The sequence below is a fragment of the Hippopotamus amphibius genome, chromosome 9 (genome assembly GCF_030028045.1).
Source record: "Hippopotamus amphibius kiboko isolate mHipAmp2 chromosome 9, mHipAmp2.hap2, whole genome shotgun sequence".
NCBI lineage: Eukaryota > Metazoa > Chordata > Mammalia > Artiodactyla > Hippopotamidae > Hippopotamus > Hippopotamus amphibius.
In genome coordinates, this window is record NC_080194.1 from 2,992,758 (window position 1) to 3,014,581 (window position 21,824).

A 21,824-nucleotide genomic window follows, 5' to 3' on the forward strand; every position below is an offset into this window, starting at 1 on the left:
TGGGTGTGTTCTTGAGATTCAAAAGTTCTCTATAAGAATGTTTCATTCAATGTTTTCATTTTAAAAGAGACTCAACGTGGGGGAATCCGCATGAGATCTCTGCCCCGCAAGAGTACTGTGGTCCAGGGGTTGGGACTCCTCACTTCCGCTGCAGGAGGCGTGGGTTCGATCCCTGATGGGGAACTGAGATCCTACAAGCTGTGTGGCATGGCCAAAAAAAAAAAAAAAAAAAAAAAAGGATTGATCTTGTGACCGAGCTGGCACCCATGGCAGACTGAATTCTTGGCCGAGCTCTCACCCCTCCCTATCACCCTGGCCGTGTGACTCTGTTAGACTCTGTCTTACAGGTGACCCATAATTCTTCACTCCTTGACCTTCGGTTCAGCCACGTGACTTATTTGGCCAATGGGTGTTAACACACACGATGCAGACACAGGCCTGAAATGCGCTTACGAGGGCAGGCTTGCCTCCAGGGCCTCTGCCTCCTTGTGAGAAGAGCTTCCCCAGGGAGCCCCTGCCTCTGCAGTCTGGGCCCAGAACAGACACACTTGGAGCAGACCTGACCCTCGCTGAGGAGCCAAGCTCGCCCTGCGGCTGGAGGCTGAGCAGCCCAGCCAAGCCCAGCTAAACCAGCCCAACCGCAGGCAACCAGCGACACATCAGTCGGTGAGGCTCTGCGTTCAACCAGCAGGTACCCAGGTGAGGATCAACAACTGTTATTTTACACACCGGGGTCAGCAAACCAGGGCCTGCAGGCTAAGTCCAGACCCCCATCTGCTTTGTCCAGCCCACCAGCTAAGAATGGTTTGTTTCCTTAGAACATTAAGAAATGTTTCAGTGTTTCTAAATCATTGACAATAAATCAAAAGAAGACTACTTCATCTCGTGAAAATTCAAATTCACATTCGGAATTCAAATTTCAGTCTCCATAAATAAAGTCTCCCTAGAGCATACACAGCTCTGGCTGCTCGCACACTGTGGTGTGGGGACGCAGTAGTGTGATAGACACTGCAGGGGCCACAAAGCCTGGAATACTCACTCTCTGGCCCTTTACACAAAGCCCCATTCTGCTCCACTGCTTGTTACATCACGACAGCTGACAGTGCAGCACCGATCATTACTACTTGCCATGAGCCAATGAGAAAAGAACAGATACGAACTTTAACGTGTAAATGATGCATTCTGGCAAAGACTAGGAAACATCGTGGCGGTTGCATTAACAAACGACTTCGCAGTGTTTTAAATAGAGACAAACAAATAAAGAAAATAAAAGTGTCCCATGGCACACAGAAGCCCAGACGTGCCAAATGCATCTGGGTCTAAGCAGCCACTATCATGTTCGCCCTATAAACAGCAATTTCGTTTCAGGAAAATAGTATCCAACCCAGGACACTCATTTTGTTCATTTGAACTATGTTGGCTTTGTGTAGTTCTGTTCACTTTATATTTGTAAGTCTGTCTCGATTTTATAGTTGTTCACAAGCTATAAGAAACGTTGTGTTTATCTAATTTTTATGTTTAAACTGTTTATAGTAACTTGAGAATAAAATTAATGTAACACTGGGACCCCATAAACAATAAAAATCAGACACCTGACCAACACGTACATGAAAAGATGCTCAGCGCCACCAACCATCAGGGAAATGCAAATCTAAACCACAGTGGGATGTCACCTCACACCTGTCACAATGCCTTGCATCAAAAAGACAGGAAATAACAAGTGTTGACGAGGATGTGGAGAAAAGGGAGCCCTCGAGCACGGTTTTGGGAATGTAAATTGGTGCAGCCACTGTGGAAATCGGTATAGTGGCTCCTTAAAAAATTAAAAATAGAACTGCCATATGATCTACTAATTCCACTTCTGGGCATTTAACTGAAGGAAACTTAAGACAAAAAAGATATCTGTACCCCCATGTTCACTGCAGCGTTATTTATAACAGCCAAGAAATGGAAACAACCTAGGTGTCCATGGACGGATAAATGGATAAAGAAGATGTGGATAGAGACACAAGGAAATATTTTTCAGCCATCAAAAAGAAGGAAGTCCTGCCATTTGCAATGGCATAGATGGGCCCTGAGGCATTGTACTAAGACAAGTGTGATCAAGACAAGCACTGGGGGCTTCCCTGGTGGCCCAGTGGGCTAAGAATCCACCAGCCAATGCAGGGGACACAGGTTCAAGCCCTGGGCTGGGAAGATCCCACATGCGTGGAGCAACTAACCCCGTGCACCACAACTACTGAGTCTGCATTCTAGAGCCCTTGAGCCACAACTTCTGAAGCCCGTGCGCCCTAGAGCCCATGTGCCACAACTACTGAGCCCACGTGCTACAACTACTGAAGCCCTCACGCCTAGAGACCGTGCTCCACAAGAGAAGCCACTGCACTGAGGAGCCCAGGCACCATAACAAAGAGTAGCCGCTGCTCGCCGCAACTAGAGAAAGCCTGCACACAGCAAAGAAGACCCAACAGAGCCAAAAAAAAAAAAAAAAAAGACAAATACTGTATGATCTCACTTATATGTAAACAAAAAACAAACAAACCCTGTATGATCTCACTTACATGTAAAACAAAAAAGAAACAAATCCTGAACTCACAGGTACAGAAAACAGATTGATGGTTGCCAGAGGCAGGGGGTGGGGGTGAGGGGTTGTCAAAACGGGTGAATGTGGTCAAAATAAATCAGTCCTGGCTATGAAACACACAGTGTGGTAACTACAGTGATATATACACATATATATTCTTAAAAGTGGCCTCAGTATAACACAAGTGGGAAACACAACTGCAGGAGAGGTGCTGAGGAGACAAGGACAGTTAAAGGTCATGTTACGAGCTGGCTTAGAATGAAAATTCAGAATAGTTCAGAATAGTTTTTCATGCCTTATTTTTGTCCCATATAATAGATTTTCAGAAATACAGGCTCAGTTACAGCCAAAACTAGTTCGCTAGCATGTATCTGGGGAGGGGGGAGGGGAAGGCGGATATCTCTGGTTTGGTTCATGATTCAATAACCAAACTACCAGCACTTATAAAAGCTATACAAGCCAAGCCATTTAATGCTTCTGGTATTAAGAAGAATCTTAAGAATTGAGGTACATATTTTTATTCCTGGAAAAGCTGATAGTGGATCAACAGTGTTTTAAGATCCATAACATCTTAGAACACGAGCAAGGCAACTTTTTTCCTAGCATAATCTTCCACTTTTCCTTCTAAGCACACCCTGCACCTCTGCTATACCCTGTTACCATTCCCCACCTCAACATCTCACATGGGCCCCCGGGCCTCCATACAGGCTGCGCCCACTACTTGGGATTCCATGCTCCTTTAGTTCCTGACTCTGTTGGCCACTCACTTCAACTCATCCCTCAAAACCTAGTTCAGGCGTAGAAGCAAGGACAACCCGGGAGCAATGCGTACACTTAGTGCCCAGAGATTTGGTTTCTAAATACCATTTCTCACTAAAACAAATTAGAGCTGCTAAGAGATGGCTAGTACATCTTCTTTGGGAATTCCCTGGCAGTCCAATGGTTAAGACTCCTCGCTTCCACTACAGGGGGTACGGGTTCGATCCCTGGTCGTGGAACTAAAGATCATGCATGTCGCACGGCGTGACAAAAAGAAAAAGAAAAAGAAAAAAAAAACTTCTCTGTACCAGAAAGTAAGGAAGTACTAAAAGAAGGTCAAGAAGCCAGTCTGAATGGGCTCCTGCTGGCCAAATCTAGGGCAATTTACAGCTCAAAATGAATAATGACAGGAATGGACTAGAACACGAAAGAAAAGAATCCATGAGTCCGTACTGATACTAAAAGTAACTTTAAGGGATGGGGTGGGGGAGAAAGTGGAGAGCTTTTTTGTTTTTTTAGCAGAAGAATGTCAAGTCATAAGTGTAGAATGTCAGGTCATAAACGGTTACAAATCATTTTAAACCATGAAACATAATGGATACAGGCAAGAATCATCAATAGTTGCTAAAAGCACTGGGTTAAAGACAAGACAAACGGCCATCCCGTGCTCCTGCTATCTGCGGTGAGAAAGACACAACATCCTCTGTGCCAAAAATCTATAATCTGAATCTATCGTGAGGAAACAATCAGGCAAGTCTAAACTGCAGAACGTCCTGCAAACAACTGTCCTGAACTCTTCCAAAGGAGCAACATCGTGAAAGAGAAAACACAGCGCAGGGCAACTGTTCTAGAATAAAGGAGACTAATGAGACGTGACAAGTAAATGCAATGTGTGATGCTTGAGTGGGTCCTGAATGGGGAGGGTGGGGGGCACTATCAAGGCCGTTACTCAGGGCAATTGGGAAAATCTGAATATGAACTGTAGTTGAGACAGTACTGTATCCATGGTTAAATTTGCTGAATATAGTAATTACAGTGTGATTAGATAGGACAGGGGTCAGCAAACTACTGCCGGCAGGTCAAATCCGGCCCCTCATCTGTTTGTTTGTTTTTTTTCTTTTTTTTTTTATTGGAATATAATTGCATTACACTCTTGTACCAGTTTTTGAGGTACACCAAGTCTCATCTGTTTTTATACAGCCTGTGTGCTAAGCATGGTTTTGCTTGTTTGTTTTAATAACTGAAATTTTTTCCATATTATTTCCTTTGTTTGATTTTCAAAACTTATGTGAAATTCACATTTCATTTGACGTTATATGAAAGTCACATGGCGTTTATAAATAAAGTTTTATTGGAGCTCAGCAACACTCATTCATTCATGTGCTGTCGGTGGCTGCTTTCACGTTACGACAGCAGAGCTGGGCAGCAGTGACGGATGCTGCATGGCCCACGAAGCCTGATGGTGTCTGCAACTATAGCTTGAACAGTTCAGAAAAAACAAGCAAAAAAAGAATGTCTGTGTGTGTGTGTGCACTCCTGCCCACACACGCACATGCCTGTAGGTACACATACATAGACTGAAGCAATTATTATAAAATGTTAGCAGCAAGTGAATCTGTATGTAGGGTGAGTGGCTATTGATCTTCCTATTATATTTTTGTAGAGTTTGAAATTTTCAGAATAAAGAGTTAATAGAAATTAACAAATAAGCATGAAACGTACCTGCTCAGACTCTCACACACACAAAAGCCCAACCTGTTTCAAATGGTCCTCCTCTCCTTCCTGGACCAGCCCCTTGCTCTTCTCTGAGCCCCTCCCCCAGTTCAGTCAGACCTGCCCGCTCCGCCTGACATCTTGCACCATTGCAACCATCTGCTCACACTTCATCTATCCCAGCCACTCGGGGTTTTTCAGACACTGTTCTGGAGGGTGTGTCGTGTGCCTCTGCACATCCAGTTTCGAGTTTTCAAATAAATCTCCATTTTTACGATGGAAGCTGAAATGGAAAACACTGAAACCCCATTTCACGTCTGCTTCTCCCCAGAACAGTAGGAGTCTGGCAGGCGGAGAGGCTGGCTGACAGTGGGGGAGCAATCCCACCACACAGTGTCCTCTTTATCACGAGCCCTGGGAAATCTCCCATCCTACCCAGAAAAGCAGCCCGCCTTGGGAGTCACCTGGGACTTCTCACAGCATGGACAGAAAGCACTGGTAGCTGAGCGGGCTTGCCTTTTCCCAGTGGCTGCCAGATTTGGACCCTCTAGAGCTGAAAGTGCACACACAGGTCACTACGGTGTACATTTTTAGCCTCATTCCTGGCTTCATTTAGGGTCTCCACCCTTGTTTTGCTTTCTTCTCACTCTCCCAGTTTTAATATGCTATCATGTTATATTTTATATATCCTGCTAGGCTGCCTTAAATCCCTTCTGGAACCAGACTGAGTCTTAGTGAAAAACTTAAATAGAAACCCTATGCGGGCCTTCTCTTTCTTCTGCCTTTTACCAGACCACATGGCTGCCTGGCACTCCTCAAGCACCTCAGGCCTGCAGCACCCTCTCGGGCCTGCAGTGTCTGAGAGCAGCCTGGCAAGCTTGGCAGTCAGAGGTGAGAGCAAAGCTCCTTCCGAGGAGGCTAGGCCCATGAAGGAGAGATGCAAAGTGGAAATGGCCATTTGGCTCATCTACACCCAGGCCCTGTCCCTGCATCACGCTGTATGCAGCGGGACGAGCTTTCCTCCAGGCTGAGGGGAGATGGGGAGGGACCCTGCACTGGGCAGGAAGGATGAGTGGACAGAGTCAACCAAGGCCAGGAGGTAGGATTAGGCCCGACAAGTAAGGAAGCTGGAGAGGACCAGGAGGCGGAATGAAAGGGTAGGTTCTAAAGTCAAACTGCCCAGGTTTGAATCCCAGCTCAGCTCCTCACTAGCTGTTTAGCTTTGTGCAGAATAATTCACCCTCTCCAGGCCTCAGTTTTCTCAGCTGTGCAATGGATAGAACAATACCTGCTTCACAGGGGCATCACTAGGATCAAATGAGATCATGCCGTGAAGTGCGAGTACAGACCCACACACACAGTAGGCGCTCAGCAATCATAACGGCCATGCTTATCCTTATAGCACCACCATCGTTTCTACCGGAGGAGACTGCACATTGAGGTACGGAAGGAAATGTGTTGTGTTGGATGGGGGCCAGAGCTTTGCAAGGCAGGCAGAAGGTCAAGAACAGACAAGATCAACTATGGCTTTGGGACAGGATTTGACAAATAAATGCAGTTTATTTAGGATGTGGAGTTTCCAGATGCTGGTCCAAAATCAGGGCCGTGGTTCAGCCCACCTTTCCCCCCCTCCCACCATTCAGCCAACCCATCGTCTGAGCAGGCAGAGCTGTTCCTCATTCTTGCTTTGCCCCAACTGAGGCCTCAGCTGAGGACAAACAGAAAGACACACACATACACACTCACGCACGCACGGGCACTGCTTGAGCCATTTTGCACATCTCTCCAGGCCTTCGATGCCTCTTACTTCTCTGCATCACAAAGGTCCAAGCCTCCATGAGGTTCTGAGACCTCCAGCCACACCGTCAGCACCCATGTGCATGCCACAGATCAGGGGCCCTTGGAAAGAACCTCCAAGGAAGCAACACTGCTGCTTCTGGCCCCACCCCTGAACGGTGGGCCACACCCACTCTTGACAGGGGAGCTGGTCTAGGACCAGGCTGCTAACTCCAGGGCTTCCTATTCTCCCTTTTCTCCGGACCCCAGACCCATGCCAGGCCATGAACCTGGGGAAGCTGCCTGCTTCAGAGACCCCAAGCTTGCCAGGCTAGGCTGTCCCAAGGGGTAGACTCTGGTGGGAAAGAAGGGGATCCTACTAGCCCTTTCCTGGGCAAGACACTAGATTTTTTTCCCCTGAGACTTTCCCACAGGTTGAGAAGGCATCAGCCTCCTCTGCTGAATTTCTACCCATCCTTCAATACCCATCCCCAATTCACCCAGCCAAAAACAACTCCCCTTGTCCCCGCCCCCAGAGCCTACTGCAGCACCACAGTCACCAGCAACACTCTGCGCTGGGAACTGGCCTCCTCTCCTCTCATCTATCTCGGCCCCCGCTCCCTGTGGCTGGACCACAGGCTCTGCAAGAACAGAGAGCAAACTTCATGCATTTCTGTTACCTCCAGAACTTCCTGCCAGGGCCCAGGGCAGGGGGGTTGCTCTGTGTCTGAGGCTGGATGGAACCTGGACATGTAACCACGTTCACTGCTCCTCCTCCTCAGGCACGTCTCCCCACCGAGGAGCTCCTTAAAGCCCCGGGCATCATGGAGGGACACTGTCTTTGAAGGAACCCAAGGTCTGCCAGGTCGTAGCTACAGGAGTTGGGGCTGCTTTACTTAACCTCTTCAGTCCAGGTTCCCTCATCTGAACGAGAAGGGCAGCCACCCCCACCTGCAGGACTGTTTTGAGGGAGAGTGTGGTAAACACCTGGCATATAATAATTGCTAAATGAGCAGCCAGACTTTGAAAACAAGCCGATCACCCTGGCTGGCTCCTCCTCCTCACCTCCACTCACACCTCAGTGCACAGCAATGTGGCTTCCAGCTGTGAAAGTGCCCCTGCCAAGGACACCAGACCTGTGTGCTGCCTGCGCCACCGGGCTCTCGCTCCTCAAGCTTCTCGCCCTCTGCAGCACGGACCCCGCCGCCCATCCTTCCCAGGACTTCAGCTGCATACATTTATGTACTTGGTTCCCACCCCCATCCCCGATACCCAGGCACCTGCCCTCGGCTGCAGACTCACACACACCCGATGTGCCCCGGGACAGCTCCACCTGGGCATCTCGTGGGCGCCTCCGGCTCTACCCACCCCAACCTGAACTCGCCTTCTCCTCAGTCTCAGGCCCCCTCTCTCCACCTCTCCGCACACTTTAGCAGACGTCCCCCCCAAACACAGAAGCCCACTGGATTCCTGTCCTACTACTGCTATCACAAGCGACCACAAACACAGTGGCTTCAAACAACACAAATGTATTGTCTCACTTTTCTGGAAGTAAGGAATCCTAAAATCAAGGTGTCGGCAGCGCTGAGATTTTTCAGGAGGCCTGAGGGAAGAATCCGTTTCCTGGCCTTTTCTAGCTTCTGGGGGCTGCTTGCATCCCTTGGCTCCTGGCTCCTTCCCCATCTTCAAGGCCAGTGGCATGGCATCTTCCAGTCTTTTCTTTCGGACTCTGACTCTCCTGCTTCCTTCTTATAAAGACGCTTGCAACTGCACTGGACCCACGCCAATAACCCAAGATACTTTCTCCATCTCAAGATTCTTAACTCGATCACATGTGCAAAGTCCCTTTTACCACATAAGATAAGACATTCCCAGGTTCCAGGGATCGGGACATGGCCATCTTTGGAGAGCTGTTATTTGGCCTACTGCACTTATCTCCCTTCATCTGCTCCAAATTGCTAGGATATCCCTCCAGGGACAGAACAAATGTTAACCCACCTCCTTTGCATAGCTGATGTTTCCACGTGAACCTTCTCAGGTAATATAAAAGCTTACCCACCTTGCCTTATCTCCACTGTATATTCAAGCATTTCTTCAGCAGGACTCCCTCCATTGGGTTTTTTAAGGAAGTTAACGTCTCATTAACAAACTCCCTTGACCCCAGTCTTCCCTCAACCATCACCCTTCCTGTCTCTCACCTCCACTTATTTCTTTATAAATTTATTTATTTGTTTGTTTGTTTGTTTATTGGCTGCATTGGGTCTTCGTTGCTGCACACGGGCTTTCTCTAGTTGTGGTGAGTGGGGGCTACTCTTCGTTGCGGTGCACAGGCTCCTCATTGCAGTGGCTTCTCTTGTTGTAGAGCACGGGCTCTAGGTGCGTGGGCTTGAGTAGTTGCAGCACATGGGCTCAATACGTGTGGCTCACGGGCTCTAGAGAACAGGCTCAGTAGTTGTGGTGCAAGGGCTCAGTTGTTCCACGGCATGTGGGATCTTCCTGGAGCAGGGATTGAGCCCGTGTCCCCTGTATTGGCAGGCAGATTCTTAACCAGTGTGCCACCTAGGAAGTCCCTCCACTTCTTATTTCTAATCAGACTTCTGAGAAATGACTACAGCAGTCACCCCCACTCTAATGAGGTTCCCATCTCATTACTCTTCTGCAGGATTTCTCAACCCTGGTACTGCTGACAGTTGAGGCCAGATCACTTTTTTCTCCCTTGTAGGAGGCTGTTCTGTGTACTATAAAAGGTTTAGCAGCATCCCTGGCCTCTTACTTTTAGATGCCAGTAGCATACCCCCATCTTAAGTTATGATGGCCAAAAATGTCTCCAGACATTTCCAACTATCCCAGAGAGGGGGCAGGGGTTATAAATTGCCCCGGGGTTGAAAACCACTGTTTTATAGTGACAGTTCCTGCGAAAGTCTCCGGTGACTTCCCTGGCACTAAATCCAGTGGATACACGTGAGCCCTTCTCTTGCTTGGCTTCTCAGTAGAGCTGGACACTGCTGGACATTCTGGCCTTCCCACCTCTCAGGCTGCTCGTGCTCTGTCTCCCCTGCAGGGTCGAGCTCCCCCCGGGACTACTCACTGCTGAAGCTCCTCAAAGCTTAGTCCTTAGGCCGCTCCAGCTCTCACTCTGCCTGTTCTCCCCGGGGGCTGTCCTCCAGCCCTTTGGCCCCACTGACCACCGATGCACAGGTGACTCCTGAAGTGACATCTCCAGAATGCCTTTCCTCCCCCTGAATCCATATATATAAAACTGTCTCGTTGATATCACCACTTGGATATCTTGACATCACTCCAAACTCAACAAGTCCAAAACCAAAATCAGGATCTTTCCCTCAACCCAGTCCCCTCCTGGCAGCCCCCATTTCTCACAGGAAGGCACCATTCCTGACCTGTAGGGAGGAGAACACTGCAGGAGTGGTTCTTGACACTTCCCTCTGCCTTACTTGGGCCAATCAGTCTCTTCCCAAGTCAAATCTCTTTCATCTCTGAAATAGTTCACAAACCAGTTCACTTGTCTCCATGTCTCTGCCCCACCCTAGCCTAAGCCTCCACCATCACCGACGCAGAGAACGACCACAGCCCTCTGACTGGGGTGCAGACGTCCATTCTTGACCAATGCCTCTACTGCATCAGTTCTCCAGCCTGCAGGCTAAGTCATCCTTTCAAAACATAAATGAAAGCGTCCCATTGTTCTTAGAATAGAGAATGAAAGTCCCAGTTTGGCCCACTAGGCCCTACATGACCAGGCCTCCGTCTCTTCCAGGCCCCGTGTTCGCTGCACTCCAGGCACACTGACCTCCCAGCTGCTCACACATATGTTCTATGCTGTCTTCTGCCACAGGACCTTTGCTCATGCTATTCTATCCATCCTGACCCCCTCACCAATGATCACCTGGTGGGAGTTCTCTTCCTTGAGTCACAGCTCAACTATTAGGAAGCCTTCCCTGACTTCTGGCTACACCAAATCCCTTGGGTGATCACTTTTTTCCTAGCCTCACCATCTCTCCATTGCCTTTCAGAGTCACAATGTTACATTTATTGATACTTATTCTTTAATTCCTTCCATCTTCCCCACAGCAAACTCTATGTGGGCAGGACTGATGTCTGATCTGGTCCACCACTGTGTCCCCAGAGCCAGCCCAGTGCTTGTCACAAAGGAGACCCTCAAGAACTGTTTATTTAATGATTAATGAATCATCTTCCTACCCCCCCGCCCGCTTTCTCTGTTTGTCCCACGTCCCCCGTCTCCATTCAAGTTTGATTGCCTGAAAGTCATCTTTCATAATCCCTTTTTGAATCTGAAAATACCTCTTCCTTACCTTCACATCCTGTCCATCAACAAATCTTGGGGATTCTCCCCCCGTAAATCTCTCTCAAATGTGCCCACCTGTAGCACCTGAGCTTAAGCCACCATCTTTCCCTATGTGAACTCTCACCCCAGCCTTTTACCTAGAATCCCAGTTCTCCATTCTGCAACCCACCAAGTCACACCTCTGCTTGACGTGTTCCGAAGGCTTCCCCGGCCCGCAGTGTGGAGGCTGCGCTTGTCACGGCCTATGAAACACACTTGATCTGGCCCCGCCTCCCTCTCCTGCCCTGCCTCTCAGGCTCGCTGCTGCCTCCACACCGGACTTGTCTGGGTTCCCCTCTCTCAGCTGTTCCGTCTACATGGAGCAGTTTCCCATCCCCTTTCTACTACCTGCTACTCATTCTTCAAGTCTCGGACCAGGGGGAAACTTGCCCAAACCCCTCAGGCAGGCCAAGAACAACAACAACGGCTGATATTGACTGCGTGCTTGCTAAAGGCAACCATGGTTCTAAGAACTGCGCAGCACCGACTCATTTCAGCCTCACCATCAGCTATGATTACCCGGCACAGAGAGGTTCAATGACTCGTCCAAGGTCGCGTTAGATAGTAACTAGCAAACCTGGCTGACATGATGAACTCAGGCTCCAGGCCCCAGATTCCAGAGCACTGCAAACAATGCCACCTCCCCGTGTACCCAGAGTGTCCTGTTTCCTCCCTTCAGTAGCAACGGTCACACGTGCATGTGTTTGTTCACTGCCTGTTCTCCCCACCAGACGGTCCACTCCCTGAGGGCAGGGACCGTGCCTGTCTTGGAGGCTTTACCTCTAGCTCTGGATATTACTGCTTTTTTAGCTGAATGTCACGCTCTGCATCTTCACAGCCCCCAGTTCCAGGTCACCCACTCCAGCAGAGGGCTTGGGTAAACGCTTCATAAATGTCATAGAATGGCCCGCCAGACACACACGTGAGGATTTGTGGGGAAACTGCCCCACCACTGACTGTGCTGACTACTGCCAGATGGGGCTCCTCTCCATGGCCCTTGGCCGCCAAGGGTCTCAGGGGCAAGGGGACAGCAAGATCCATCATCCACGTGTCCAGGAGTGATGGAGAAAAGCTCTGGGGCCAGGCTGGGCCAGCCGATGGCGCCCCCTGCTGGTTTCCTTCCATGCTCGTGGCACCCTTTTCCGAGGCACAGCCCGGGAGACACTCACCAGCCACGAGAAGAAGCCAGCTGATTTGTCCTGGGTGGAGATCTGCCCCTCATAGGGGCCGAAGATGTGGCCCTTGGGGATGACCTCATTTATGCAACGCACGTCATTCTCCCCACTGGCTTCCTTGACCACCTCCATGCCCTGGGGGATGGTGAGGGCCGCCCGGTCTGGGATGCCCACGGGCACCGGCGTGTCGGACACAAACACCGGGGGACCGTGGTTCGGGCACTCATCCACAAAGTACTCCTGGCAGGACTCGCAGACTGGAGGGATGGAAAGAGGAAAGAGAGCCTCAGTTGGGAGGTAGGACCCCGATGAGGTGGCTGAGGGGCTGATGGGAAGCCTACCCTGAGGACAGTGTAGGCCAGTGGAAAGCACACAGCATGGGACTCAGGAGTCCCAACCCTGGCTCCACCCCAGCCGGCCACAAGCCCCCGAGTCTTCAGTAGCAATAACCCATTCCCCTCCCTGAGGACTCAAGGAACACACGTGCCAACACCAAGGAAGCCAGTAGCTCCCTCTGTTTCAAATTTGAAAAAATGGAAGAAAGATCATGCCTGGAGTCAGATGGGTCTGGGTTTGAATTACAGCTGGGCATCTGTGAGCTGCGGGACCTGAGGCAGGGGTGCTTAACCCTCACCAAGCCCCAGTGTCCTCCCCTGGAAAGTGGGACCAAACAGTAGACACCTCAGTGGCTAACGGTGAGGATGAACTGAGGCCTGGACCTGTGTCTGGTACATAATAGGTGAGTGTCTACCTTCAGTATCCTGACTGCAAACTTCCTAAGCAGAGACGGGGTGGGGGGTGAAGGGTGCGCGGCGTGGCCAGGAACAGCCCCCAGCTGCACTTACACCAGAAGTCCACTTGCTGGAAGCTTTTGGGCATGATGAGGTCACGCTTCCCCTTCAGCTTCCTGGGCTCCACTTCCATGGCGGACGGGTCTGGTCTCCTAGAGCTGGCCAGGACAGGCACCAGCAGAGAAAGCACAAAGCGACCAGAGTGAGAGGCTGGCGGGCAGATAAGCTGAGGACTTGGTCAGGAGGCCACGGGGATGTGGGGCAGGTGGAGGAACCCCAGGCAGCCTGCTCGTTCGGTGCAGCGGGTGGTGGAAAGACAGGCGTCCTGAGGCTTGAGCTGAGGCCTTCTTGGGCCACCGCTTGGGTTTTTCTAGGGCCTGTGCTCAACCCTGGTCCTAGGAGTTGCCCAGAGCAGGGTACGGAAGATGTGTAAAGCGTGGGATATCTTCCCAGAGTCTCCCGTGAGCCCAGCCCAGCGATGCCCCCCTTCTCCCTCGCCTGTCCCCACACTGGGGCCTCACCAGGGTTGGCCATACTCCTGGTCGCGGAGCGGTGAGCAGACCTCTGTCTTCACCACCGTCACCATCTCCCCCACGGCCGCCTTGGTCTGCGCCAAGCACTCCTTCATGGTCTCAGTCATTCTGTCCTGGGGACGCGAAGGCGGGACCGGCACAGGAAAAGGATCAAAGAGACAGGGGAAGAGGGGTGAGTGGCGGAGAGGGCAAGCGGGGGTCCCCTGGAGTCTGGTTACCCTCCCTGCCATCCCCAGAGGAAGCGCTTGAGAACACAGACAACAAAAACAGCTGTAGCCCGGCCAAGAGGAAATGCCATTTCTATCCCGGGCTGGTCCTGGGGACGACTGGAGCCACCAGCCCCATGGGGTCAGGGGCCGGGAGTGGCTCAGGCCAGGAGGCAGGGCTGGGAAGCACAGCCTGGATCCCAAGATCAAAGGGCACAGGGTATGAGGGACCCACAGGGGCCTGGGCACAAAACTCTGCAGTGGGGAGCTGGGGAGGGATCCACTCCACTCAAGTTGGGCTCGGGCCGAAGGGGGCAGGCAGACGACACGGGCCCTGAGCGCCCGGCCGCACAGCCCCTCTCGCCCAGGGGCTGCCAGGGAATGCAGCCCGGCTGGCCCTGCCAGCTCGGAGCAGGTACAGGCGGGGCCCGGGGGTCCCCGTGGGGGCCGGCCCTGACTCCAAGCCCCACCCAGCTCTCTCCAGGGCAGCCTCCCTCGCCCGCAGCTTACCGCCCTCCTGCACCACCGCGCCGGCCTTCAGCCCCTCCCTCGGCACCCCAGGGTCCTCATGCCAAGCCCGGGGACACTCTTCGGGCCAGGACAGCGCGCAGCCGGCGCGGGCGGGGAGCGCGCTCGGCCCCGGGACTGGGCGAGCGGCGCGTGTGACTCACTACGCGGGGCCCCGCTGGCCACACCCCTGCGCCTCGGCTAATCAGCCCCCTGCTCCCCACCGGGGCCCCCGAGCCGCCGGCCGCGGGAGGGGTGTGGGCAGACGTGACGGCCGGCCCCCTGCGCCGAGCGGCGGGGGGCCGGGGGGCGCGCGGCGGGGGCGGGGGCGGGGGCGGGCCGGAGCCGCCCCGCCTCGGCCCCCCGCCCCGACCCCCCCGGGACCCCCCCCACCCCCCACCCCCGCCCCGGACCCCCGGCCCCGGAGCCCGCGCGGGCCGTCCCGGCGGCGGACGTGTGGGACCCGGCGATCGGGCCCGCGCGGCGCAGCGGGCCGGGCGCGAGGGCGGCGCGGGGGGCCGGGGAGGGCGCGGGCCGCCCCCTGCCTCTCACCCACCTTCCCGGCGGGCGCTCCCGGCCCGGCCCGGCCCGGCCCGGCCCTGCCCGGCGCCCGCCCCCCGCCCGCCAGGCCCGGCATTCCTTGCGGGGGCATGTGGCTTCTTGCCGGCCCCGGGGGCACGCAGTTGGCTGGCGGCCGCGAGGGGGGCGCGCGGGGAGCGGGAGGAAGCGGGCTCGGGCGCGGCGGCGGCGGCGGCGGCGGCGGCGGGGGGCCCGCCCGGGGGGGGGGGGGGCAGTGCAGCCCCTCCCGCGGGGCTCGGCCCCCACGCCGGCCGGGGGGCGCCGCGCGGGCGGCCGCTGGGGCTGATCGCGCCGGGGAGGCTGGGCCCCGCCGCCCGCCGCGCGCCCTCCGGGCCCCGCGCCGCCGGCCCGCCCCTTCCCCACCTGCGGGGCCGGGGCTGCGGGCGCCGCGTCTGCGAGGGGCCCCCAGCCAGCCGTCAGGGCGGCGGGAGCCCAGGGCTGGAAGACGTCAAGTGACTCGCCCACGGTCACACAGGCCGTTCCCGGTGAAGTCCGCCCTGGAGCCCGAGTAAATTGGAAACAGGAGGACCCCCCACACATAAGCGTTTTGCTCCGGGACTGGTTCCCTTCCATGCCACACCCTCAGCCCAGTCTTCTTGCAGAAGGATCACCTGAATCAGCCTCGGGTGGGTCCAGGACTCCGCCCGCAGGTCCAGCTGCCAAGTGGGGGCAGGACCCAACGGCTTTGTAAAGGGTCACTGAACACCCCTGCCCTGAGCAGCGCTCCTCCGCTGGGTGGACAGCATTCACACACACACATCCTGAGGCAGTTCGCCTGGAGGGTGGGAGCCTGGGCCCCCAGAGCCCCCTGCCAGTGTTCATACCCCAGTGATTGGCTGTGTGACCCGGAGCAGGTGTTTAGCACTGAAAGTTTGTGTGTGCCCCTCCCCCCTCCCCCAATCTCCTATATTGATGCCCTAAGCCCCAGGGTGCCTGTATTTGGAGAGGGGGCCTGTGAGGCGGTGAAAAGGTTAAATGTGGTTATAAGGATGCGGCCCTAATCTAATAGGGCTGGTGCCCTTTAAGAAGGGGAAGAGACCCCAGAGTCCCTACCCCCCCCCCCACCCCCAACCAGGTGAGGACAGTGGGAAGGCAACAGGCTGCAAGCCAGGAAGAGAGCCTTCACAAGGAACCAAATTGGCCAGCACCTTGATGTTGGACTTCCCAGCATCCTGAACTGTGAGAAATAAATGTCTGCTGCTTAAGCCACCCAGTGTGTGGCATTTTGCTGTGACAGCCTGAGCTGACCAAGACAGCAGGTTATCGAACGTCTCTGTGCTCCCATTTCTTCATCGGGAAGATGTGGCAAGTGTTAGATTCTATCACAGACGCTGCTGTATTAAATGCACAGAGAAGAGTTTGGAGCGAGCTAGGGAGCTAGGCACCGTCTCCATACACCCACTGAAGAAAAGAAAGCCCGTCAGGCAGGTGGGTAGGTGTGACATCATTAAGGAGTGGCTTTGAATTCTCTCCATTGGATTGGACTTATTGTAAGTCAATCGTTTGCAAACTCTGGTGCCATATGAGGAACTGACCCCTTGGGACCATTTTACATTGAGCTCTCCTGTTCTAGCTCCTCTGCACTCCCCGGGCTCCACATGTATGCCATGCTCCACCCCACCGCGGGGGGTGGGGGGTGGGGGTGGGCTGTGAACCTTCTGTGTACTCCACCTGCAACACACCTGGAAAACTCCTACCCATCCTTCAGCACTCACTGGCCCCCCTCCCTAATACCCTCTGTAGCCCCATGTCCCTTTCCTCATGGCACCTGTCACCCTTAGAGCAGTCTTTTGCTAGCATGATCATTTGATTAATATCTGTTTGCCATAATAGATCAGAAGCTCCTCAAGGGCAGAGTGCAGGCCTTTTTGCCCACCGCTGTATAGCCAGCACTTGTCACAGTGCCTGACATCGGGGCAGAACAAGTGTAAGACAAGCAAGGTGCCAGGGCATACACTTTAAGGAGGCACCCATTCTCAGGGTCATGTGCTTGCAGGATTGGCACCTGAGAGTGAGTGCCTCCTTAAATTTTGCATCCTAGGTGCCTTGCTTGCCTTATCCCGGTCTCAGCCGTGCCTAACACATAGCATAGTCTCAATAAATATTTGCCAAGTGAACTCATGACCAAATGACCCATGTCATCACTCGCTGTCTCCCACTAATATGTCCTTCTGGCTCCTTTGAGAATCTCAACTCTGTAAGAGACCTCAGAGGGTGAGACAGGGTGGGTGGGTTATTGTTTGGAACCCCTCTTCACGGGGTACTTTCTCGTGACTTCTGCCAGACAAGGTGGGTGAGGCTGGCATCGAGAGGCAGGGAGGGAAAGCGAGAGGGGGACGGAATTAGATCCCCGAGGCCTGGAGCCGGAATCGGATAATAAGTGTAAAGTGTAAGCTGTGCGGTCATGAGCACACAACTCCAACTCTCTAGGCCTCAGTGTCTCCCTTGGTAAAATGGAAATAATCAAAACTGCTCCAGGGAAATCAGTGAGACAAAGGCTGGGTCCCTTGGAAAGAGCCAAGCGCTAAGGGTGTGCAAGGGATATTAATAGTAAACTGGCTGCCAGAGGCAAGGGGGTGAGCAGGAAGAGAGAGAAGAGGGGATGGAGGGAAAAGAGACCAAGGGGGAAGGGAAGGAGGGAGAAGTAGGCAATAGTAAGAGAATAAAGGCTGGAGAGGAAGAGGGAGATGAGAAGAAATCAGAGAAAAAAGAAGGTGGAAAGGGAGAGGGAGACTGAGACATGGAGGGAAAAGGCACACAGACATTTTTCTACGTCTTAAATGGTGTGGGGAAACCATCCCCTTATGAGAAATGCATTCATTTGAATCTCCAAGTGGAGATGCCCATGGGCCACTTCTTTTCATGTCTTATTTTTCACTTACATCCCACCTTCATCCCATTAAAAAATTGTGATGATTTATAACATAAACCCATACTCAACATGACAGTTGAACAACCAGAAACAGTTCATGGAGAAGGAGTGATGCCCATTATACCCACAATCTGTTGTAAGATGGTTAGTGATCTAGCTTTCCATCTAGTTCTGAGCCCCCTGGCAGCTAAGGCAAAAAGGGAAACTCGATGGGCCACAAGGTACTCATGATTTGATACCTATTTATTGACTGTCTAGACAATTAACTTCTTTTCATTCTTGGAGGGGTCCAGCTGCCTGGAGAACTAGAATCAACTCTCACTTACATAACCGATGTGTATTACAGCTCCTTTCTGTGTCTGTAATGAAAGCCATGGGAGCAGGGAGGAAGAAGAGGGGAAATGGCAGTACTGAATGAACTTCCATTTGGGAAGAGAGGGAGAACACGGGCTTGTCTCCTTCACTGGGTCCATCTCAGCAGGCACTGTAAGGCCGGAGCCAGGTGAAGCTCCAGCAACCATTTCCGCAGACTGCTCTGGCCCCGCTTGCCCAGTGAGGGGCTTGGGGGAGGGGTGGTCGGCAGGCCTCATGGAGGACTCCGAGCTGCTGGCAGTGCTCCCTCTCAGCTGGCTCCTCTGAGTCTGCACACGCAGAGATTAGGCACGTTGCAAACCCAGCAACGAGATGCAGACCCAAGAGGAGGGGGCAGAATGCAGCTCAGGAGCCTGCAGCTCTGTTTTCACCCTTGGCAGGGGGCCAAGGTCCTGGAATGCCCGGCAGCCAGTGTGGCCAGAGGACCAGGAGTCTGTACCCACTTGGGTACCCTAGAGGCTGGCACCATGAAAATCTGGCAGGTCTTCTCTTGTACCCCCACAGCATCCTGTGTTGTCTCCTCTGATGACCAAGGGACGTGCAGTGAGGGGGCTGGCCCAAGTCACACACTGACCTGGGTTGGGTCAGTATCCCAAGCCCTGGGTCTCAGTCCTGGCTGTGTCGTAAACTTGTTAGGTCACCCTGAGCAAAGTCCTGCCTGGCCGTGAGCCTCAGTCTCCTCTTCCTGAAAAATAAAAGTTCCAACGTGGTTCTTAACAGTAAACCACGGGGTAACTGGGGGAAAGCATGGGATTATTACAGGGAGCTGTTGGATTTATATATCCAGCAAGCATTGCCTATAGAAAGAATAAACGATATGCCTTGAATTTATACTTAAGATTTGCAAATGTATGTGGATAATTTTGTGATGAACAAGAGGTCAATTTACTAAAAACTGTTATTGGTTCATAGAAGCCCTATGTCACCATATGTTTTGTTAATCAACGGATACCAGCATAGCCACTCACAAGCTGCGTAACCTTGAGGAATTACCCTCTCCTACCTTTGTTTGCCCATTGTCCAATGGGACTGATACGAGAACCTGTCTCACAGGGTTGTTTTACATAGCATAGCACCTGGCATATAAGAAGCGTTCTATAAATATGAGTTCTTCTTATCATCCATTTTATTTATTATGTAATAGCATGGCACACATCAGGTGGGCATGTTGGTGAAATTTTTTTGACATTAAAAGAGGGCCTTCACAAGCAGTCAATACCCTTAATAGAGAAACACTGTTAATAAATCTATACTATAAAGATGATTATCCCAATAGAAGGAAATGGAAAAGAACATGAAAAAGCAATTTGCAAAAGAAAAAAAGACAAATGGCGCATATGCTTTATGGAAAACCACAAAACTTTAATGCTCAAATAAATATAAACTAAACAAATAATTATCATTCCTCCTCTATTGAATTGGCAAAGATTAAAAATCTCAATACTGCTCAGAGCTGGTAAGAGTGTGGGGGAAACACCCTGCATACCTTACTACTTGGAATCGAAATTGGTGTAACATTTCTGCAGCGCAATTTGGCAATGCATATCCGAAGCCTTGAAATGAGCAAAACCTTTGTAGGAGCAATCCCAAAGCCAGGAATTTGTCCTAAGGTCACAATTAAAATTGTGTGCAAAGATTTACCCACGAGGCTGTCATCGGCAACACTATTTTTAGTAGCAAAAAACAGGAAACAACTTAAACCTCGAAAACAGGAGAGAGGTTCATATATAACATGTTATACAATGAAATATTAGACAGCAATTAACAATGTTTTAGAAGATTATTTATGGACACGGAAACACATGCTCAACATACTGTTAAGAAAAATGAAAGTTATGAGGTGAAAGAAGCCAATCTGAAAGGGCTACATCCTGTGCGCGTCCAACTCTATGACATTCTGGAAAAGGCAAAACTATAGAGTAAAGGTATCCGTGGTTGCCAGGGGTTTAGAGGGTGGGAGGGGTGGACAGGCAGAGCAGAGAGGATTTTCAGGGCAGTGAAGCGACCCTGGATGATACTGTGATGGTGGGTAGGTCATTATACATTTGTCCAAACCCACAGAAGATGGGGCACCAGCGAACCTGAGTGTAGACTGTGGTCTCTGCGTGATAGTGATGTCAGTGTAGGTTCGGCAGTCGTGACGAATGCACGTGCCTCTAAAAAAAAAAAAAAGTATGTGCCTCTGGTTTTAACGGTATAACCAACAGTTAAATGCCTGCTGGGGTGGCCACTGGACCGGCACATAGCTGAGGACTGATGGGTCCAAGCACACCTCCAGCTCTCGGAGCCTGGGCTAGTCCCGAGACCGGTGCTGCTGTCCTTAGTGGGGGAGGCCATGCATGTGTGGGGGCAGGGAGCAGAGGGGAACGCTCTACTCTCCCTTCGATTTTCCTGTGAACCTAAACGTGCTCTAAAAAATCGTCTATTTTTAAAGTCTATTATGCAAAGATAGATACAAAATAATCCCATATAAAAATGTATATTTAGCACACACGGATCTGGGAGGATACATATTGGGATATCACTAGTGGTTAGCTGCGGGGCTTATGTTAAAGAGAGTTTCTGTTTTCTTCTTTTTCGCTCAAGAGAATAAAAGTCACTTAAAACTTCTCAAAAGGAACTCTTTATACTCAGCTGAGAAATGGCCAGAGAAGACAATAACTAAGGTTCTTCCATCTTTACCCACTTGTCATTAGATACTGAGATCTAATCTATTATTTGGGAGGAAGAAGGAATCCAAATTAAAGACTTGACACCAGGCATGTAAGTGTCACTTGACGCACATTGGATGAATGAACGAATCAATCAGTGGACCCACCGAGCAATAAGGGCCCCGATATTCCTACCACGAAGCACCTCTTTTTAATTTTTTATGATTCCCGTTGGAAAGATTTTGTCTACTAAACATACCGCATGTGTTGTGTGATCAATCATTTCCCTAGTTTTTCTAATACACACAGGTTATGTGAGAACCAGGGTGAACACGTGGGTTCTTTGCTGTCATTCTAAGCAAAAGCAAAGAAATCTGGCTCGCTCATTCACTTGTCCTGCTATTACAGGAAGCCGGCGACTTTCATTACCCTTCTCTGTGTTCAAAAAATAGCTCAGTGGATAGAATACTACGCAGAAAGGAGACTGGCCCACAACTGCACGCTGTAGTATAGATGAGTCACAGTGCCAAGAAAAGAAACGAGACCCCAAAGAGCACATGCTGTGTGGTTCAATTTATGTGAAGTTAAAAATAGGCAAAACTATGGTGGTTGCAGGTGTTACTGGTTATCCTTGCAAATAATTATTATAGAAAGGGGCAGAAAAGGGGGTTCTAGGGTGGTGGTCATGCTTTATTTCTGGATCTGGGTACGGTTCCATGGGTGTGTTAAGTTTGTGAAAATACATTGAGCCATGCTTTTATAATATGTGCATTTTTATATGTGTATTAATAATAACAAAGAAAAAAATCCCAGGGGCCCTCAGGGCAAGGAACTCCCACAGGGAACCTCCAACCCCATCCAGCCCCTGACTTTGCAGCTGGGGGAACTGGGGTGCAGCCAGCTGAGGCTCCTGCCTCAGTCACGGCAGATCTGGTTTCAGGCCTTT

The 21,824-nt window shown here is 51.6% G+C and overlaps 1 protein-coding gene across 4 annotated transcripts in view; it reads right to left on the bottom strand.

The window, feature by feature from the left end:
• PRDM11 (PR/SET domain 11) overlaps nt 1–15,451 on the bottom strand; it is a 51,102-nt gene extending 35,651 nt beyond the window's left edge. For 2 of the 4 annotated variants that reach the window (XM_057750899.1, XM_057750902.1), the window contains exons 1-4: nt 14,408–14,587; nt 13,680–13,804; nt 13,213–13,316; nt 12,362–12,624 (exon numbers count right to left, since the gene is read on the bottom strand). In XM_057750899.1, the coding sequence (XP_057606882.1) occupies nt 12,362–12,624; nt 13,213–13,316; nt 13,680–13,798 (486 nt within the window). In that variant the 5' untranslated portion in view covers nt 13,799–13,804; nt 14,408–14,587. Of the gene's footprint in view, nt 1–12,361; nt 12,625–13,212; nt 13,317–13,679; nt 13,805–14,407; nt 14,588–14,960; nt 15,009–15,346 lie in introns of those variants that run through there. The other 2 variants (XM_057750901.1, XM_057750900.1) reach the window with 2 other exon arrangements.
• Nucleotides 15,452–21,824: the final 6,373 nt, after the last annotated feature.